This window comes from Pseudophryne corroboree, chromosome 2, assembly GCF_028390025.1.
Source record: "Pseudophryne corroboree isolate aPseCor3 chromosome 2, aPseCor3.hap2, whole genome shotgun sequence".
Taxonomy (NCBI): domain Eukaryota; kingdom Metazoa; phylum Chordata; class Amphibia; order Anura; family Myobatrachidae; genus Pseudophryne; species Pseudophryne corroboree.
Genome location: NC_086445.1, coordinates 772,166,580 through 772,188,356, shown reverse-complemented (window position 1 = coordinate 772,188,356; position 21,777 = coordinate 772,166,580). Strand labels below are relative to the sequence as shown.

Genomic DNA, 21,777 nt, shown 5'->3' with positions numbered 1-21,777 from the left:
TATTGCCAAATTAATTCATTATTCATTTATTTGACCTTAAATCTGATTTCTATAGAGTAAGTCGCTTTCCTATTGTTCAAACATCTTCATCTGCTAACCTAGCGGTTCCCAAGCTCGACTCTCACAGAGCACTAAGGATCCAGGGAGGGGAGGGGGTGGAAGCGGGGGGAGAGAAAAAAAAATACAAGGTGGATAGGGAAGACAGGTCATCCACAGGCATCAAACAAGCAATAAACCAGAAACGCAAATTAATATACAAATCACGCATCCGAGTCTCCCATTGCGGGTTCATTTAAATTAAATGGGGGGGGGGGAGCTCCTTGAAGTAGGACATGTGGACACCCTTACCCTCCATTATATATACAGTACATGCCACAGGAGCAATTTCATATTGGGAAAAAAGAGGGTTGTAGAATAGGAAATCTCTCTAGTCGACACTTCAAAATGGAATTAAGTTTCGAAAATAACTTTCACAGATGGGGGTGGGAATGAGATTTCCAATGCTGAGCAATAGTGGCACTGGCAGATATTAAAATGTGGCCAAGGACAGGTAGATTTGGGAACATTACTAGGGTAACAATTTAAAAGGACTAAATAGCAATCTGGGGTTAATGTGAGGCCTAGAACATCCTGAATACGTGCAAACCCTGCCACCCAAAAAGGATGTAAAATGGGGTATTCCCAAAAAACATGGAACATGGGACCATCACAGTGACATACGCCTGCAAAGTTTAAAAGTAGCAGGCCACATACTATGTAGTTTAGAATGGGTTAGATACAATCTGTGTAATAGTTTAACATGCATTTCGGTATGATTGGTACATTTAGATAGGGAGAAGGAGGGGAGGTGGATAAATTCCCACGGTTTAAGGATGAAGGTACATTGAAGGCAGTCTCCCACTTATGCTGAACAGAAGATTTGACCATCAAGTCTGGGGGAAACAATAAACAATACCAGAAAAAATATGGCACTACGAGAGTAGGATCTAGTCAGTCTCAAGACACTATCCAGGGGAGCCAAAATACAGCATAATTAGTACAGATTTTATACACCCAGTGCTTAAATTGAAAATAATAAAACCAAGTGGAGAGGTCTACATTAAATTTAACACTGATGTCAGCAAATTGGTAGGATGGAGAATGGAAAGAAAAGGTCACCCATGGACTCAATGCCTAGACATACCCAATGGGAGATATGACCAAAAAATAAACACACCTAAAAATAAACACACCTAGTAGGGAGGGTAAAGTAAAAATGGGACAAGTGCTTAAGATCCCAAACTCTCAGGGTATCGATAACAGCTGCAGGAGTATCCAAAGGAGGTCAGGGAGAGGGAAATCTTGAAAGAGGGCACGTTCCAAATCCACCCAAAGCTTAGAATGAGGGGGAAGAAACCAGTCACATAATTGGGAAAGCAAAGTGGCCTCATGCTATCTAGTCAGATCGGGAACGATGATACCCCCTGTGATTTGGAGCGAATCATATAGGTATAAGCCAGTCTGGGGGCTTACATTTCCACACATAAAATCATCACATCTGACATAATTTACAGGGAATTGCATGGCCCAGGTTTTAAGTAAACCCATGCTTGACCAGTGATGACTTAATTAGTACCCCAGTCAATATGATTTAACCATCTTTGCTTAAGCATGGATATACTTAAACCTGGATCATTAGCACTCCTTGTGGACTGAGTTTGGTAACCACTCACAGAATATATTAGAAATTTTAAGAAATGGCTAATCAAAACTTCTCCATTTCCTCCACAAGTAATGCCCCATGGCATACTAGACATATATAGATGGACTCCTTAATTTACATTTCTTGGTGTATTATGCCGTGCCCTAAGAGAGCAGTATTTCATCAACCTCCTTTGAGCTTACTACATCAGACTTCCCTCCATCCCCTTATACCTTAAAGCTCTCATTTTGATTAATCTACTTAAAAAAAAAAATAGAACAAATTTGTATTGCAGTTGACTTTATTTGATTCTGACATAATATAATTAGAACTTATTTAAATAATTAAAAAAGTAACCTTTGCACAATACACTATTACAGAAGAAAGCAGAACAATATCCATGTCAGAGTGAGTGCTGTTTGTTTTGTATAAATACTAGAGATGTGCGCAGGTCCCTGCCTTTTGGTTTTGGTTCTAAATCATTAGTGGGTCATTCCATGCCAGTTCACCCAGGCATGACACCCACCAACTAAAATTTTCATGAAACTTTGTACACTTGATACTACCAGAGAGCTACTAAACCAAGACAAATTTTTCTGCTCTAGACCTCATAGTTTTCGAGATATAGGGTGTCAAAGCTTAGAAAAATTGCTGGGAAATGGCACTCCTGAAGCTCCATTTATTCTGAGGTGTATCTGGAAAAAAAAAAAATCACATCTCAGTGCCTGATCCAAGTATCACTTTGAAATTTGACCCTTTGTCAATTGAAATATAGAGATTCTGGAAAAAAATGTTTTAGCAATCTTGCTCAACTCCGAGAGTTCATTATACATTCCTTTATGTAATACTGTACTTAATTATTTTGGTGCAAAAAAAAAAAAAAAAAAGTGTGTTTAATTAGCATTATCAACCTAAGGCAGATGAGTTATCATGTCCCTTTTTTGCTTAAATTGAACCTTAAAATATACTTTAAAAGGCTATGAAAGAAAAATAATGGGATTTTGATTGCCTGTGTGAGTATTTTAATGTTTAATTATAATTCTCACTTTAAAAATGAAATTACTATTGGGTATAATTTTGCCCACCAGGGGAGTATTTTCAATTGTATATTTCTATGCATATGTGCGGATTTCCAATTACACATAGGGAGTATTCAATTAGCTGCAATAATCTGTTTTATTGCTTGAAAAACTGATTTTAGTGCAAATCGTGAAAGATAATTTAACCGTAAATTTCACTTCACCTAATCTGAGCAGGTGCAACATTGGGGAATATCTCTATTTCAAGGTAAAAATGTTGTGATTTGGCTCAGAAGCCTTGCACACAACCCCCCTTTCCCCCACTAATGACTATGTAGGCACTTTGAATTATTTTTAACTGGCCAATAATGTAATTTTTGGGGTAAAAAATTACAAAGTGACGGAATTTGGGATTCCAAGTATGTGACAGGTATATTGGGACAAATGTTTTAAGGCTTGCAGGTGAGAGTAGTCAGTCTTTTTCCACTTTTTTTCCCCCAAGTCTCCTAAAATGACCCAAATGTATACTTATTTTGCTGAAAAAAATTGCTCTGATCATTATTTTCCCATTTAAAAAAAGTAACAGCCATTTGACACAATTTAATACCCCAAATATATTTAATATGACCTTTAATACACTTCTATACTGTAATCCTATGTTAATTTGGCATTTTTGGGGGTACAGGCTGATTTCCCCATTTTCACTGTAAGAATTTTTGCGCAAATCCTGTTTTTGCGATTTTTTAATTTGCACCTACTCAATTTCAAAAATTGCAAAAACAGGATTTGCGCAAAAATTCTTGCAGTGTTTGAGTTTTTGATCTGGATTTCTTTAGAAATTGATAAAAACAACTAAAAGTGTGTGCATCTGACCTGTTTTTGTTCCCACAGTATTATTAACATCAAAAACATTAATATCAAGACATTTCCAGTACATTTTGAAACCTGAAATCACAAGGAAAGGACTTACATGCAAATCAAAAACATACAAGATTTGTCTTTGAAATCCAAGATTCGAACTTGCGGAACTCGGAACCCCAAAGAGATACAAGCTGGGACCCGATTTGATTCAGAACCAGAAGGTTGGCGTATGTTTGGTTTTCAGCAAAACTGGACTGGTCAGCTTTAAAAAAAATACTAGTGGTTTTAAATCCTGTCCACTGAGTTCCTAAAATCAGTAAAAAGTATCAAAAAGCAGGCATTCACGATCTTACCTTAAAGTAGAAAAATCTTAATAATTTTTTTTTTTTTTTTGCAGAAATGGGAAATCTGTGCTGTGAATATCTGTAATTTGTTGTATGTTGAATGGTCTCTGCTCGCTTATAGGATATTGCTTCAACATGGTCTGACCCAACTTTCAAAATAATATACCATGCACTGAACTACATAGACCTCAGCAGTTTGCAAGTTATACTGTATATGCTCAAAAACAAGTGCGATATAAACAAAGTAAGCAGAATTATTTAATCACACTTACTGTATGATGTTTTATAGAACGTAATAGACAAAGAATATTACACATGCATTCACCTCAAGGTGCATACACATGGTGTGTTTTTCCTTGCGATATGGACTATATAGTCCATATCGCAGGAAAATATAGTGCATATTGCACCGTGTATACAGCTTGCGATGCTGATGCGCAGTCCCGCGGTATCGACATCGCAAGAAAAAATAGACTGTGCAGGCAGCCCAACATTGACTATATCGGTGGGGCCAGGATCCAGCCACATCACATAGTCAATGTCAGGTGCTATGCACATCACACCATGTGTACGCACCTTTAGTCTCTTGGCAATCAGCTTACAATATATAAAAAGCTTTCATAGAGAAACAATATTTACCACATAATACAACTAAGAACAGCAAGCTACTATTCACAATCAAAATGTGCATATAATTATAAAAAAAATAAAAATTAACATTCCTTTGGATTTAATGAGTTGCTTACTGAATATTTAAATACAGATGAGTCCCTGGTCATCATTGCTAATAGCCACAGCAATTGTGGGCCAATTGCAACGACTAGTGTGCTTACGGCAGTGTGGGTGCACTGCGTACGCTCCCACTATCCATAGGTGAGTCGCACGCACAAATAATCCACCCACGATGCGTATGCACGCGGCACACAAGATGAGGAAGGACACATCTGTATACTTTACTTCATAAGATTACAATCACGGAACTGTATAACAATGTACTTCACTTTCTTATTAGGCACGGTTTTCACTTACGCCTCCACCTTTTATTAACTTGATTCTTCATCACTTTGACACATCAACAACATAAAGAACTTTTCTGAAGACTGCACTTGAACTTAATACATTTGCAATGGATTAATGATGTTTCCAACATGAACATCAAGAGAGAGAAAAAAAAGTAATCTCATCTCTTAATAAAAAATGTGTTGCTTAATTTAACAGCTATTACAACAGTCTTTGCTTTATTCATACCAGTTCTCGGATCGTAAAAATTTCACAGCATCTTCAAATCCATCTTGAAAAATGGACTCCATTTTGGCGTGGCTTGGTGGAAACAATGCTTGACGGAGTCTTTCAAAATTGGCTGGTGATAGCTGTGCAGAAGTTTAAATGAGTACAAATAAAAAAATAGTATTTTTATCTAATCACTCATATATTATAATTTTTTATAATTTGTTGTGCGTATAAAATTTAATCAACATTCACAAAGCAGGGGTGGGCAAAAAACGTCTCTCCAGCTTTTGTGGCAGTACACATCCCATCAAGCCCTGTTACAGTTTTGCCATCAGGGCATGCTAAAACTGTGGCAGGGCATGCTGGAATGTATGGTTAAACAGCAACAGGAAAGCCACTTACTGTACTGCCCACCCCTGCTACAGTATACAGCAAATATTTGAATGAAACAATACATACATTTATTTTTGCTACATAAATTATATACAGATAAAAGATACACTGTATGTGATACTTATACATGCTGTCGCTGTGAAATCAGCCAAAATTCTACACATTTCACTCAGGATAAGCAGGGACAAATGGAGAATTTATAGCAAGTGTGGCCAGCACTTGAAGACAGCATAACTAGCATATAACATGCTATAGTCTGCCTCATACTGTACAAAGGGGATCCTGTCAGGATCCCGGTGCTGGCAGATTCCCGACACAGTTCAGAATTCCGGCGTTGGCATCCCGACTGGGATCACAATCATGGTGCTGCCATTCTGACACCCAGGATCCCGAACGAGACACTGCCGAGCCACCAAAGAGGTAAGCCACGGGGGTGGGGGAGGTTAGGTTTAGCCTGTGGAGGGAGGGTTAGGCTGCGGGAAGGGACGTATTAGGTTTAGGCTGTGGGGAGGGGGGTTAGGTTTAGGCACCACTGGGGAGGGTTAGGCTGCGGGGGTTGGAGGGTTAAGTTTAAGCTGTGGGAAGGGGGGGTTAGGTTTAGGCACCCCCGGGGAGGGTTAAGGTTAGGCTGCGGGGGGGATAGGCAGGGTTAGCTTTAGGCTGCGGGAAGGGAGGGTCAGGGGCTCATTGGAGGAAGGCAAGTACACTTACCTTCCCCCTGTCGGGATGCTGCGTTTGGTATTAGGACCGCCGGCAACCAAACTGCCAGCATTTCGAACCCAACCCGAATAAAATGCAGTGTATGTAACAAATTCACATATACAGTATACAGGAAAAGCAATAACAGTAAGCCAACAGATGCGGGAGTAGGGCCAGCATGTCTGAACTGAATGCTTTTTTTTTCTATATGAGGTCACCATTCCACTGCTGCTACATAAACTACAGCACCGGACACATTTTACAAAAGACTGGATGAAGACAACAGCCGGGTAACTTCTGCAGGGTGAATCTGGACTCTCTTGTTCATCGCCAGATCCTGTATATGTGTCTGCTGGTATTAGATGCATTTTAGACGGACATTCTTCTAATCTGTGCTATTGTGATTTTACTCGAATTAAAACCTTATCCTATTTCATAGTGGTGAGGATAATCTATTTATTCCTTCAAGCCCTGATGTGAAAGAAACCTTTGATGTGTACTCGAGAGAGAAACCAAAATAAGTGTATTTCCTATCAGCCTGAAGTGGTCATTGTGTTGCTATCGGCTTGTAGCGGTTACTGTGTTTCATCTAAAAGAAACTGTTACGGGATCGCGAGACAGAACTTGAAAGTAAGTGTGTTCTCTCTGGCCTCCCATGGGAGCTGACATATAACACAAAGGGTTTTATCAACCTAAAGTCACCACATGGTGGAGGTATATGTAAACTGCTAAAGAAATCATTAAGCATAGGTGGATGGTTTAACCTCTTCTTTTGAAACTTGCATTTTGGAGTAAGGCGCCTTCCTATATTCTATTTACCAGCAGCATCGGTGGTTTCCAGGAGCACAGAAAACCAGAGAAATTCTGTTGTAGAAGTATTCCACTATCCATGTTTCTCTGCAGAGCGCTGGCGTCGGTAGAGTGGTAGATTAACCTTAGCAACAGCCCTGGACATGTAAACATTAATCTCCTTATACACTAGATATTGTATGTATTAATAAATAACAGTATATATGGGTTATAGTATAGGCTGTAGTGGAGAGAGACTAAAAACCAAACTTTTTGTATCAAACATGTATCTTATATTAATAACATAAGTAGTTAAGAAAAAAGGAGATTTATGATAGACTTACCATAGTTAAATATCTTTCTGCGAGGTACACTGGTTTTCACAAGGAATAACATTGGGGTGTAGAGTTGGATCTTGATCCGAGGCGCCAACAGGCTAAAGCTTTGACTGTTCCCAGGATGCATTGCACTGCCTCCTCTATAGCCCCGCCCAGTGGCGGAACAAGCAAACGGTGGGCCCAGGTGCGGCAAAATGCTTTGGGACCCCCCCCCCATTCCATCCAAGTCCACCCCCTCACCCCTGGAGAGGATCTGGTGAGGGGGACCTGCTCAGGGCCAGAGAAATGGATACCTAGCAACAGTGCCGTAAGTAGACATTTTAGCAGTGTGTGCAAGAAACGGCATCGGAGCCCCACCCCTGCATGCAAAACAGGGGCAGTGCGCGCCGTAGGCGCGCACAAAAATACATAGTGGCGTGGCTTCGTGGGGAAGAGGTGTGGCAACAAAATAATACCAATTCATAAAACGGTGCACAGTAGTCTCTATTATTCAAATTACGCCGCACAGTAGCACCACTACACCAGGTAGAGACCCTTTTACACCTTACGGCAGACAGCGTCCTCTTTTTACACATTACGGCAGATAGCGTCCTCTTTTTACACATTACGGCAGACAGCGTGCCCCTTTTTACACATTACGGCAGACAGCATGCCCCTTTTTACACATTACGGCAGACAGCGTCCCCCTTTTTACACATTACGGCAGGCAGATTCCCCCTTTTTACACATTACGGCAGGCAGATTCCCCCTTTTTACACATTGCGGCAGGCAGATTCCCCCATTTACACATTGCGGCAGGCAGATTCCCCCATTTACACATTGCGGCAGGCAGATTCCCCCATTTACACATAGCGGCGAAAGAAAGAAAGAAAGAAAGAAAGAAAGAAAGAAAGAAAGAAAGAAAGAAAGAAAAGAAAGAAAGAAATATACTTACCCTCTCCGCTGGCTCAGGCTCCTCGGTGCAGCTTGACGATTCCCGGGCAGTAGAGAAGGAGGAGGAGGGAGGTGGAGGAGGGAGCCGCAGCAGCGCTGTGTTATTGGTGGAGGCGCTGCTGCTGCTGCCCCTCTGCTTCACTATAGGTTGTTCTCGGAAGACAGCCTATAGTGAAGCAGAGGGGCAGCAGCAGCAGCGCCTCCACCAGTAACAAAGCGCTGCTGCGGCTCCCACCTCCACCTCCCTCCTCCTCCTTCCCCCGTGCCGCTGCTCCTCTCCTCTCCGGGCGGCTGTGCGCTGCGGGCAGCGGTTTCCCGCAGCACACAGCGGCATGTAATGAGTCAGTTTGACTCATTACATGCTTTGGGCCCCTGGACAGAGGCGGGCCCCAGTGCAACGCACTGGTTGCACTGGCAGTAGTTCCGCCTCTGGCCCCGCCTCCAGGCACTGGAGCTCAGTTTCGTTAACCAGTCCAATGCAGTAGCAGGTAAAAGAGACAGCAGATGTTAGTCACATAGAACCACATTCTCACGACAGGAGAAGGGACCAGCGGCTAATGCCATACAAACCCAAAGAAGCTAAGTGTGTCAGTGTGGGCGCCCTGTGGAATCCAGTGTACCGCGCAAAAAGAGATTTTACTATGGAAAGTCTACCTTAAATCTCCTTTTCTGCAGCGGGGTACACTGGTATTCCACAGGGAATAACATCGGGGATGTCCTAAAGCAGTTCCTCATGGGAGGAGACGCACTGTGGCGGGTATAAGAACCCGGCATCCAAAAGAAGCATCCTGGGAGGCGGAATTATCAAAGGCATAAAACCTAATGAACCTGTTCGCTGAGTACCACGTAGCCGCCTTGCACAACTGTTCAGCGGACGCGCCTCGGCGGGCCACCCAAGAAGGTCCAACAGACAGAGTAGAATGGGATTTGATAGCAGCAGGAGCTGGGAGACCAGCCTGCGCACAGGCTTGTGCAATCACCATTCTAATCCATCTGGCCAAGGTCTGTTTATTCGCAGGCCAGCCACGTTTGTGAAAACCAAAAAGTACAAAAAGGGTATCTGACCTCCTGAGGAAGGCAGTCCTCTTTACATAAATATGGAGAGCCCGTACCACATCCAAAGACCGCTCTTTGGAGGACAAAACAGAAGAGATACAGGCCGGAACCACAATCTCTTGGTTAAGATGAAAAGATTATACCATCTTAGGTAGGTAACCATGGCGAGTTCTAAGAACTGCCCGGTCACTGTGAAAAATCAGAAAGGGTTGACGACAGGACAAAGCACCTAAGTCCGACACCCTCCTATCAGAGGCAATAGCCAATAAAAACACGACCTTAAGTGTAAGACATTTAAGATCCACAGACTCAAGAGGTTCAAATGGAGACTCTTGCAGGGCATTTAAGATGACAGACAGATCCCATGGATCCACAGGAGGGACATAGGGAGGCTGAATCCTTAAAACACCCTGAGTGAAAGTATGAACATCAGGAATAGACGCAATTTTCCTTTGAAACCACACTGACAAGGCAGATAAATGAACCATGACGGAGGCCAGACGAAGGCCTAAATCTAGGCCTTGTTGCAGAAATTACCAAAGCCTAGTAGTTCTGAATGAATAGGCATCATAATTCTTAGCAGCACACCATGTGAAGTAAGAATTCTAGACATTGTAATAAATCCGTGCAGAAGCCGGTTTGCGGGCCTTCAACATAGTTTGAATAACCGCCTCAGAGAATCCCTTGGCCCTCAGGAGTGAAGATTCAAGAGCCAAGCCATCAAAGCCAGTCTGCCCAGGTCTGGATAGACACAAGGGCCCTAAACGAGGAGGTCTGTGCTTTGAGGAAGTAGAAGAGGACGCGCTATCGAGATAATCTGCAGGTCTGAGAACCAATGCCGCCTGGGCCATACTGGAGCGACTAGAATTAGTATTCCTTATTCTTGCTTGAACTTCCGAAGTACCCTGGGCAGGAGTGACACTGGAGGGAACACGTATGGCAGTTGACAGTTCCATGGAATTGCCTGTGCATCCACGAACGCTGCTTGAGGATCCCTTGTCCTTGATCCGAAGACCAGAACCTTGTGATTGTGTTGAGACGCCATCAGGTCTATGTCTAGTAGGCCCAACTTGTCCACTAGGAGTTGATAGACTTCCAGATGAAGATTCCACTCTCCGGTGTGAACGTCCTGATGACTGAGGAAATCCGCTTCCCAGTTAAGGACTCCGGGAATGAACACTACCGAGTGTAATCAGTGTAGTCAGCAGACTTGAGAACGCTGCCCAGGTTGGGTCCTGATTGGCCACAGGTGCTGCAGGTTGACTGGGTGTATGGCACTCAGCACCTGAACCGGCAGCTAAAACTTCCCCCTCAGGTAAATCCGTGGTGCCAGAACTGCAGAATGCAGAAGCGTCCGCGGATTTCCCGCCATGTGTAGCAGACATTATAATGAATGTAGCCTTACGGCGTAACAGTACAATAAAGCCAGACAAACACAATACCTGCAAATAACCCCCTATGTTATGTGACAGTAAACACAGTACACAGAACAGAGGATTTAAGTGGCAGGAGGTGACTGAAACACAGTAAAAATACCCATCGTATATTCTGTGTAACACTATATATATATATATATATATATATATATATATATATATAATATATATATATAAAAAATCTCTCTCTATCTATCTATCTGTCTGGGACCCTGACCCACTTAGACCCTCAGGGTATAGAATATAGTGATAGCAATATGTGATACAGAAGAATGGAATTCCACACAACAGCTGCAGGCACACTCAGTCACATGTGCAATGCAGAAGTTATTACATACAAACAATAAAACTGCACTGGACTAGTAAAACTACATATAAATACTGTATGTACAAGTATAGATATAATAATGCACAGTAAATACTTGATGTATATCACAGAATACTTGTACTAAATATTCAGATAGCAGTATACTTGTTCTTAACTAACACTGTCTAAAATGACATGTAGAATACTTAAGTGACTGTAAATGCACAGCGCTGATGAGACAGGCGGCTTTACAGTGGAGACAGAGCCCTGCAGTCCCGGAGATCAGCCCAGCTAGTAGTGAAGATGGCGCCAAAATCTCTGTCAGGGAGTGAGGGTGAGAGAAATGCAGCTCCAGGGTGGGAACACCAGCAGTAGATGGCTCCCTGGAGCTGGGGGAGGGGCTACAGGTCAGCGTCTTATCCCCTATGCTGGTCCTCACCACCGAGTACTATGGAGCCTATATTAAATGGATTTTAGTAAATCCGACCTGTGCTCCCTGCCCTGGTGGATATAGTGGTATCCCTGTGCAGTACAGTGTCCACGCCAGCAGTGCGGTCCGCCTCCTGGGACCGCAACCGGACTGCGATTTTTGGCGGGTCCCACCTGGGGGACCCTCTTACCTCCTCCCTAATGTGCAGCCATGCGATCCAGGAGAAAGTCAGTGGTGTGTGCCTGAAGTCTGGTGCGCCTCTGCTACAAGTACCTGAGAACCAGGCCGTGGGAGTATGCAGCACTGCTGGGGGAGGTGATGGGGCCACAGCACAGCATGTCAGAATGACATAGAAAGTGCTGCGGCCCTTGAAATCTTCTTAAAAAGCTCTTTTCAGGGCTGCCTAGCGCAGCACCCCTGTTAGTGACCTGCTATGCAGGCACCAACTTACGAACTGAGCTCGAAGTCCCTGGAGGCAGGGCTATACAGGAGGCGGTGCAATGCATCCTGGGAACAGTCAAAGCTTTAGCCTGTTGGTGCCTCAGATCAAGAACCGACTCTACACCCCGATGTTATTCCCTGTGGAATATCAGTGTACACCGCTGCAGAAAATAGAAACACTCATAATAAATATGCACACATACTCTACCCAGTAGACAGAACTGAGCTTTCTAAGCATACATGCTCTCACTATATGGTAAGATTTCTTACTGGAAGCTGCTCTAAGGTCTCTCTGTCCTCATGTGCTAATGAAGCGTTCAGATCAGCTTACACAACAGACATGGTTGTGAATTTATATTATATACTACTGCTGCTGTGGTTCTGATTTCAGCAATTGACTGGGCAAGGGATGTTTCTGGGCAACTGGAAACCCCCTTGTGTTTGCTTATAATAAGGGCTACATGTTTAGTAGCTCTGGTTATCTTTTATGTCTTGGGTCTAAATGGCAGGTGTTTATTATGGTGGGCGGATAATGAGTATGAATTTATGTGTGCGTGCGTCTGTGTGTTAGTTTCAGTGCATGTGTCTGCCTGCGTTCAGTGTGCTGCATTAGTATTTTTAGATGTATTAAGATTTTTTTATTATTGGTTTCCAATTTTGTTTATTTCAAAGGGTGGTCTTCAGTATGCCGACGGCCAGGATCCCGGAGACCAGCATACCTGCGCCGGGATCTCGACTGCTGGAATGCCGACACATTCTCTTCGGGATAGTATTGAGATCCAGACGGTTGGGATGCCGGCTGTCAAAATATCGACAACGGCATCCCAATGTTTAAAATACCAGCAGACACAAATTAACTAACCCTGATCCCTAACCCACCTCTCCTGCTGCCTGAACCTAATCCCCCTTCCAACAGCCTTACCCTCCCCAGTGGTGCCAAACAGTAATCTTCCCTCCCTGCAGCCTTAACCTAGCCCTCTCTTCCCTGCAGCCTAACCCTCCCTGGGGGTGCCTGGGGATGCCTAACCCCTCCCTACCTGTAGACTAACCCTAACCTTCACTCTCACCCTTGCAGCTTAACCCTAATCCTCTCCCCGCAGTCTACACCTAACTTACTTCTCCCCCCACACACACACTTACCTCTCCAGCGGGCTGTGTAAGCATTGTCGGGATCCCGGTGCCAGGATAGTGATCAATGTCCGGATCCCCGCGCCGGCATTCCGAGTAGTATTGGGATTCTGCCGTCAGTATTTTGAGTGCCGGGATCCTGTCCGGGTCCTGGATCTTCTATGTGTGTGTGTGTGTGTGTGTGTGTGTGTGTGTGTGTGTGTGTGTGTTTGTCTGTGAATCTATCTATCTATCTATCTATCTATCCTGCAAGCTGTAACACAGATATGTTGAATATCAAGGTTACATTAACCTGCGCAGAATAATTTTAAAATATTGTTTCACTTTTCTCATGCTCTACTTGGTAGCACAGTGTTTAGGTCAGGGGTCCAGGCATGCAGAGACATGTACTGTAGATCAGCAATAGCTGTAAAATATTTTTTTGTTTATAAAATACAGGATTTTATTATCCCCTTATGCTATTAGAATGGTAATTTTCAGCATAATTATTGATAGTAATACATATACAGTGTCAGCAGTATGCATAAAAAAACAAAACATTACCAGTACATCTTGCATCGCTATATTAAAATACAGGTCAACATGTCCTTTATCCTCTGGGCAGATATCTTGCCGACCACAGAATGGAGATACAGTAACAGTGCGTCCAGTGGGCAGGAGAGGAAGACCATTTGTGAATCCCCCATCAAACCATTTCTGCCAAAAGACAAAATTTAGATTTTGAAGGCTTTTATTTTCGAATATATGGTTCCACAAGGTTTTCCTAACCATCTAAACCAAAATAGCATACAGTAATGTTGTTTTCTTACGATACAGTAATTAGAACTCCTGTATAAATGACAGCAGTTAAAATTAAACAATCAAACAAAACCACACACCCAAGGGTCACATTTGGTTATTTTTATTGGAATAAAATACTGCCCACAAACACTCTCATCTTCATTATAAAATAAAATCTTCTTTTGAACCATCATATTCCAAAGGGAACTATCTAAAAATAAAACACAAACTGTTCACAACAAGCACGATTATAAACTGATTTGACCAAGTTAAGCCTTCCCCACTCAATTAAAATGGTTTCCCATGATGGCTGTTTGGGATTGGCATAGAGGTTATTGAGCCTCCCAATCAATTAAAGGTATTCATTCTGTGAACAGAGCCTTTTCCGTTTCATTGTGTTTTACAGGTTTTTTTAAAATTAAAAATAACCTCTGGATCAAGAAATGAGAATACCTACTGGTTTCCATAATAAAATTACTTCTTATTGTAAAAGAGGGTTTTTGAGAGTCTTGTTTAAAGTTTATTTTAAGAAATGTGTTTTAGTTTTAACTTACAATTTTTTAACACACTGATATACTTGGATCCCCAGGTGGATGGTATGAACTATGCAAATATGGAATAGTACCAACTCTGGTTTTTCACCACCAATGTAAAGGCTCAAATACTTATGTATGTACAATGTAAAAGCTCATACTTGGGCAGTATGGATGGTGTAATGGGTTTGATTCCCACCATGACTCTAACTGTGCAGAGTTTGTATATTCTCCCCATACTTGTGTGGGATTCCTCTGGGTTCTCCGGTTTCCTCCCACAATCCAAAAATATACTGGTAGGTTAATTGGATCCCAACAAAATTAACCCAAGCATGAATGTGTGAGTGTGTACATGTGGTAGGGAATATAGGCCCTCATTCCGAGTCGTTCGCTCGGTATTTTTCATCGCATCGCAGTGAAATTCCGCTTAGTGCGCATGCGCAATATTCGCACTGCGACTGCGCCAAGTATCTTTGCTATGAAGAAAGTATTTTTACTCACGGCTTTCTCATCGCTCCGGCGAACGTAATGTGATTGACAGGAAATGGGTGTTACTGGGCGGAAACACGGCGTTTTATGGGCGTGTGGCTGAAAACGCTACCGTTTCCGGAAAAAACGCAGGAGTGGCCGGAGAAACGGGGGAGTGGTTGGGCGAACGCTGGGTGTGTTTGTGACGTCAAACCAGGAACGACAAGCACTGAACTGATCGCACAGGCAGAGTAAGTCTGGAGCTACTCTAAAACTGCTAAGTAGTTTGTGCTCTCAATATTGCGAATACATCGGTCGCAATTTTAAGATGCTATGATACACTCCCAGTAGGCGGCGGCTTAGCGTGTGTAACTCTGCTAAATTCGCCTTGCGACCGATCAACTCGGAATGAGGGCCATAGATTTTATGCGCCACTGGGGCAGGGACTGATGTGAATGGCCAAATAATCTCTGTAAAGCGCTGCAGAATATGTGTGCGCTATATAAATAACTGGTAATAAATAAATAAATAAATAAATAAATAAATAAATAAATAATGTGCTAATCGAGCTGGGTCTAGTTCCGACTATAATAGGAGGACTGCACTCTGTGTATTTTAATGTTACAATGTGATACCACACAACATATCTGGGCTTCCTCTACAGGGGAACATTCATTTGTGTATGCCATCTCTGTTGAATAAAGTAAAATTAGCTCTGTACACTGAAAGCATGATGCAACATGATCCTACGTTAACATTTTTGAATTTGCCCCAACGTTGGAATGCCTAGGCTGGTCTCCACTAAAGCAAGGACACTATGTATGGGATCTACCTGCTAGGGGGAAGGAACAAAAAACAAAACATCCCTTCCCATTTAAAAAGGCTTACACTGAAAACTGGTGGAACCCCTGGGAATGAAAAATACCCAGGGATAATGAAAAATACAAATTTGTTGTTGTTGTTCAGGCACTATGCTTAAAAAATAATGTTCAGCCACTATTACCTACTGCACTGTAAAAAAAAATGTCTGCAGGCACTGTACTAATGCTGTGAATGCTGCCAGTCATGATAGTACTTCAACAGTTACTAAAGGTGGTCCTAGGTACAGAAAGTTTAAGAAAGTGCACCTGAAATCTAAATATTTTACAATGTTGAATAAATGAGTTAGAGGTAGAGGTGTCACTTTTTAAAACAGACAAATTTAAATTTTGAGGTTAATAATATTGTAAGAACAAAAAAAAAAAAGGCCCAAATTACATGATTGTAGCTTTTTTTAATCAATAATTTAATAAATACAAATCAAAAACCAAAGCATGTGAGGGTGGTTTTGCAAAACTAGAACACAAAGATGAATCCAGATTCAAAACCAAAACACGGGGGTCAGCGCACATCTCTAGTAATCTGTAGTGTGTACAGACAATCTGATAGTGTGTACAGAGGGGATCCGGTCTCTAGGTCAACAGTTACTAGGTCGACCACTATTGGTCGACAGTAAATAGGTAGACAGGGCCTCTGGGTCGACGGGTCAAAAGGTCAACATGAGTTTTTTACAATTCTTTTCTTTTCTTTTTTTTACTTTTTCATACATAGCGATCCACGCGGACTACAATTGGGAACGGTAACCTGTGCCGAGCGCAGCGGCAGCAGAGCAAGGCACCTTGCCCGAAGCTGCGAGGGGATACGGTGCACTAATTGGGGTTCCCGGTCACTGTACAGAGAAAACGACACCCAAAAAACAAACTCATGTCGACCTTTTGACCAGTCGACCTGGACCATGTCGACCTAGAGACCCTGTCGACCTTCCATACCACACCCGTACAGAGACACAATTGGTAGCACAATCCTCTGAACAAACATACTGTTCGGATAAGAACAATTAATTGTTTAATGTGCATCAGTGCCATAACTAGAAGTCTGGGTGTCTCTGGCAAAGTGAATGACTTGCTGCCCCCACCCTGCCCAGAAAATAAAATCACTTTTCTAGCATTAGTTGAGGAAAAGCCTCCATTTAGGTATTCCAAATCCATATTCTCCACCATCTTTTACTTAATTATGTACAGTATGGCAAAAAGTATTGCAGGATCCTCGATCTTCCAAATAAACTGTCAACTTGTTGCACTTCACCATCACCTGACTCATGCCTACAATTAGAAAGAAGATAAATTGCAGGCGCACATCCTAAGCACTACTACTAATAATAATAATAATAATAATAAACTATGCAATTAAACAGAGCAAAACGGACGTGTGTAGCATATTTTTCCGCCACAAAATATGGGCCCATCCACTGCGTCCAGGTAACCTCATCATCAGGTGAGTTCCTAGCCTTCTAAGGCTAGAGACCATGGCATGGGACCCCACGTCAAAACAGGCCAACCATTCCAAGGCATCACATTACTGAAAAGTAGCAGAAAGTATGAAAAATGTTACATTAGTAAAAGGGAGCAGCTATGTGTTGAGAGTGTTACATAGGTGAAAGGACATAATTAGGGTGTTGAGAAGTGTTACATTAGTAAAAAACAAAATAAGTGCTAAAAGTGCTAGATAAAGGTGTTATAATATGATGCCCCAAAGCAGCCTAGCCTCAAACCCGTCCCTAATACTGACATATAGTACTATAAATGTATCAAGGTCTCACCAGTCATAGTGTCCGTTTCAATATGCAGTCTGCAAATGCAAAGAACACATTCCTAATTAAAAACACATAGGGCAGGTGGGAGGAGTACTAGTTAAGCTGACTGAGTTACCGCCTTCAAGTACACAATATAGAATATGGAGGGTTGCTAGACTGCACACCCTAATTTCAAGCATAACAGAGCAAAAATAAGGCGTTTTTGTCCAAAAATTATGCTAAGCGCCTAATTTTTGCTGTTAAATTGCAGTTTATTTTAATTATTATTAGCAGTGCTTAGTGTGAATGCCTGCAATTTCTCTTCTATCTGTGTGGTACTACAAGTCTCAGCATGGTAGCACCTCTCATATTTGAAATTAGGATGTGCAGTCTAGCCCCCCTCCCCCCTCATTCCTACAAGACACAGACATTTTTGAATTAGCCCCAACGTTGGAATGCCTAGGCTGGTCTCCACTAAAGCAAGGACACATAGGGGAGATTCAAATGTTTGAAAAGTCAGTTGGGAGTCTGTTTTTTCCTATCTAATAGACCGGAAAAAACTGACACCCAACCGACTTTCAAACATTTGAATCTCCACCATAGAATGGACTTGACACTGCATAATCCCTCAATTCACATTATATGCATGTTCCAAGTCACGTTATATGCCACACTGTGCATGCCCCAATTAACATTATATGCCACACTGTGCATTTTCCAATTCACGTTATATGCCACACTGCATGCTCCAATTCACATTATATGCCACACTGTGCATGTTCCAATTCACATAATATGCCACACTGTGCATGTTCCAATTCACATAATATGCCACACAGTGCATGTTCCAATTCACATTATATGACACACTGTGCATGCTCCAATTCACATTATATGCCACACTGTGCATTCCCCCAATTCACATGCTAACACACAGTGTCCACAATTCATATCATATGCAGACTGCGCCCCCCCATATTATTTTTATATAATTGCCGATTTCAGCCTGTACGAATGCTGCAGTAACGTCAGCCCTGATGCCCTGTTATTGCCATGCAAGCCATCAAAGGTGGAGGGAGAAGTGGACCACCTGCAGCATTTAGAATAGCATGGCACTGTGACTCCTCTGAGAGATGGACCATCGATTGTCAGGCCAAGAAGTTTGCTGTAGTTTCACCTCTATGACCAAGATGGATTTTCCCACTACCACCTTTGTCCAGCAACCCTGGTGGGTGCCACTGCCATCCTGGCCAACCTCTAGTTATTGCCCTGGGTTGTACAGTGCCTTGCTAAAGTATTCACCCCCTTCGCATTTTTCATGTTTTGTTGCCTCACAACCTGGAATTAAAATGGATTATTTGAAGGTTTGCATCATTTCATTCAAAGAACATGCCTACAACTTTGAAGAGGTTTTTTTGTTTTGTTTTTTTTTAATTCTGAAGCAAACAAATATGACAAAATAACAGAAAACTTCACCGTGCATAACTATTCACACCCCTAAAGTCAGTACTTAAAAAGCCAAGGAGGGTGAATACTTTAGCTAGGCACTGTATATATATATATATATATATATATATATATATATATATATATATATATATATATATATTACATGTGTTCTCAATTGGTAGCAAAATCGTCAGGTCGGTCAGTAATTACATTGTGTATTCAACATAAAATATCCAGGAGATGCCATTCTAATAAAAAATAAATAAATATATATATATATATAAAAATAGTACAATAATGTACTAGATCAGTGGTTCTCAAACTCAGTCCTCAGGACCCCACACAGTGCATGTTTTGCAGGTAACCCAGCTAGCGCACAGGTGTATTAATTACTCTCTGACACTTTAAAAGGTCCACAGGTGGAGCTAATTATTTCACTTGCAATTATGTGAGGAGACCTGCAAAACATGCACTGTGTGGGGTCCTGAGGACAGAGTTTGAGAACCTGTGTACTAGATTAATGGTAGCTCATAGCTGATTGGTTTCTATGTACAACTTTTCCATTTTCTCTCCCTTAAATATTGGATACATTTTTCACTGGACCATTACTGTAAAGGAGAAACTAGCAGCAAAATACAGATATTAACCATTTAACTGGATTTTTGTTCCCCAAAAAACGCTCAGAAATGGTCACTTATTATTACCAGTAATTTATATGGCGCACACATTTTGCAGCACATAAAATATTTAACCATTCACATCAGTAATGTACCTTCCCCAGTGGACCTTACAATTTATATTCCCTATCACATGTACACGCACACACAATCACGCTAGGGTTAATTTTGATGAAAGTCAATTAACATACTGAACCAGTATATTTTTGGATTGTGGTAGAAAACCAGAGCACCCAGAGGGAACCCACACGAGACGGGGTAAATGTTTTTTTTATGATTGAATTAGGTCAAGAACATGCATTTAAAATGTATCCAAAACTATTTTATAATTATTTTTTTTTTTTTTTTAACAAACATTGGAACACCACAGTCAGAACATAGGTAACATCACAACTAGAGATGAGCGGGTTCAGTTCCCTGAGAACCGAACCCCCCGAACTTCACTACCCGAGCCCGGATCCGAGTCAGGCTCGGGTTTTCCCGCCTGACTCGGAAACCAGAACGAGGCAAAACGTCATCATGTTGGATTCTCGCTGGGTTTGGATACCATATAAGGAGCCGCGCGTCGCCGCCATTTTCTCTTCGGCATTGGAGTGTGTAGTGAGATGATGTGTGTCCATCCTTAGTGTCCTGCATCAGTACAGTGGTAGTGTCTTGTGCTGCATCAGTCCAGTCACAGTGGTGGTGTCCTCTGCTGCCACATGTCCAGTGCTGCTGTATAAGTCCAGTCCATTGCAGTGGTGCTGTGTTGTCCTGCATCAGTGCAGTGGTAGTGTCTTGAGCTGCATCAGTCCAGTCACAGTGGTGGTGTCCTCTGCTGCCACATGTCCAGTGCTGCTGTATAAGTCCAGTCCATTGCAGTGGTACTGTGTTGTTCTGCATCAGTCCAGTGGTGGTGTCCCTGTGCTGCTGTATATGTTCAGTGGTACTGCCGTATATGTCCAGCAGTACTGCCATATAATTCCAACGATACTGCCGCATATGTCCAGTGGTACTGCCGTATATGTCCCGTGATACTGCCGTATATGTCCAGTGGTACTGCCGTATAAATCCAGTGGTACTGCTGTATAAATCCAGTGGTACTGTCGTATAAATCCAGTCCAGTGGTACTGTCATATAAGTACAGTGATACTGCCGTATAATTTCAGTGATACTGCCATATAATTCCAGTGGTACTGGTGTATAAGTCCAGTGATACTGCCGTATAAATCCAGTCCAGTGGTACTGCCGAATAAGTCCAGGGGTACTGCCGTATAATTCCAGTGATGCTGCTGTATACTTTCAGTGGTACTGGCATATAAATCCAGTGATACTGCCATATAATTCCAGTCCAGTGGTGCTGCCATATAAGTTCAGTGGTGCTGTCCTGTGCTGTATATTATTTACTCCAAATAAAGGGGTTATTAATATTTAATCCAAATAATTTTCACAGGGTTTGCCCTGTGTGGTGTAGAGGTACGCTCTCCTGTACCGCATATTGTTATATAACTCCTAAAAACTAATGGAGAACAAAACTTTTGGAGGATAAAATAGGGAAAGATCAAGAACCAATATCCGCCATTAGTTCACTGGACTTAGAGAATTGATGGAGATAGTGTGTCCCCGGTACCAAAACCCATCTAGGTTCCACTTCACTGGGCAGGCGATACCAAGAATGTACAGAGACGTCAGAAAAAGTGTCCTCAGTGTCCTAAAAATTGCAGTTGTACCCACTGTCCACGGACATGTGGACAAGTGGAACAGGGCAGACTAAGGACTATATGACTGTGACAGCCCACTGGGTAGATGTACAGCAACAACAGCAGCGGCACCAGTAGCAGCATCTCACAAACGCCAATTCGTTCCAAGGCAGGCTACGCTATGTATCACCGCTTTCCGTAAGAGGCACATCGCCGACAACCTCTTACGGAAACTGAGGGACATCATCGCACAATAGCTTACCCCAAGTAGTCTCTCCTGGGGATTTGTGATATCGGACAATGCCACTAATATTGTGCGTGCATTACATCTGGGCAAATTCCAGCACGTCCCATGTTTTGCACATACAATTAATTTGGTGGTGCAGAATGTTTTGAAAAATGACAGGGGCGTGCAGGAGATGCTGTCAGTGGCCCGAAAAATTGCGGGCTACCTTCGACATTTAGCCACCGCATGCCGCAGACTGGAGCGCCAGC

General features: G+C 42.4%; 1 protein-coding gene across 12 annotated transcripts in view; it reads right to left on the bottom strand.

The window, feature by feature from the left end:
* Positions 1–1,964: 1,964 nt before the first annotated feature.
* The window catches only part of PNPLA4 (patatin like phospholipase domain containing 4), a 181,339-nt gene continuing 161,526 nt past the window's right edge, over positions 1,965–21,777 (bottom strand). For 5 of the 12 annotated variants that reach the window (XM_063955497.1, XM_063955505.1, XM_063955499.1 and 2 more), the window contains 3 exons: positions 13,629–13,781; positions 5,154–5,275; positions 1,965–3,868 (listed from right to left, as the gene is read on the bottom strand). In XM_063955497.1, coding sequence (XP_063811567.1) covers positions 3,847–3,868; positions 5,154–5,275; positions 13,629–13,781 — 297 coding nt within the window. In that variant the 3' untranslated portion in view covers positions 1,965–3,846. Of the gene's footprint in view, positions 3,869–4,150; positions 5,276–7,046; positions 7,175–13,628; positions 13,782–16,104; positions 17,008–17,504; positions 17,534–21,777 lie in introns of those variants that run through there. The other 7 variants (XR_010240052.1, XM_063955503.1, XM_063955504.1 and 4 more) reach the window with 7 other exon arrangements.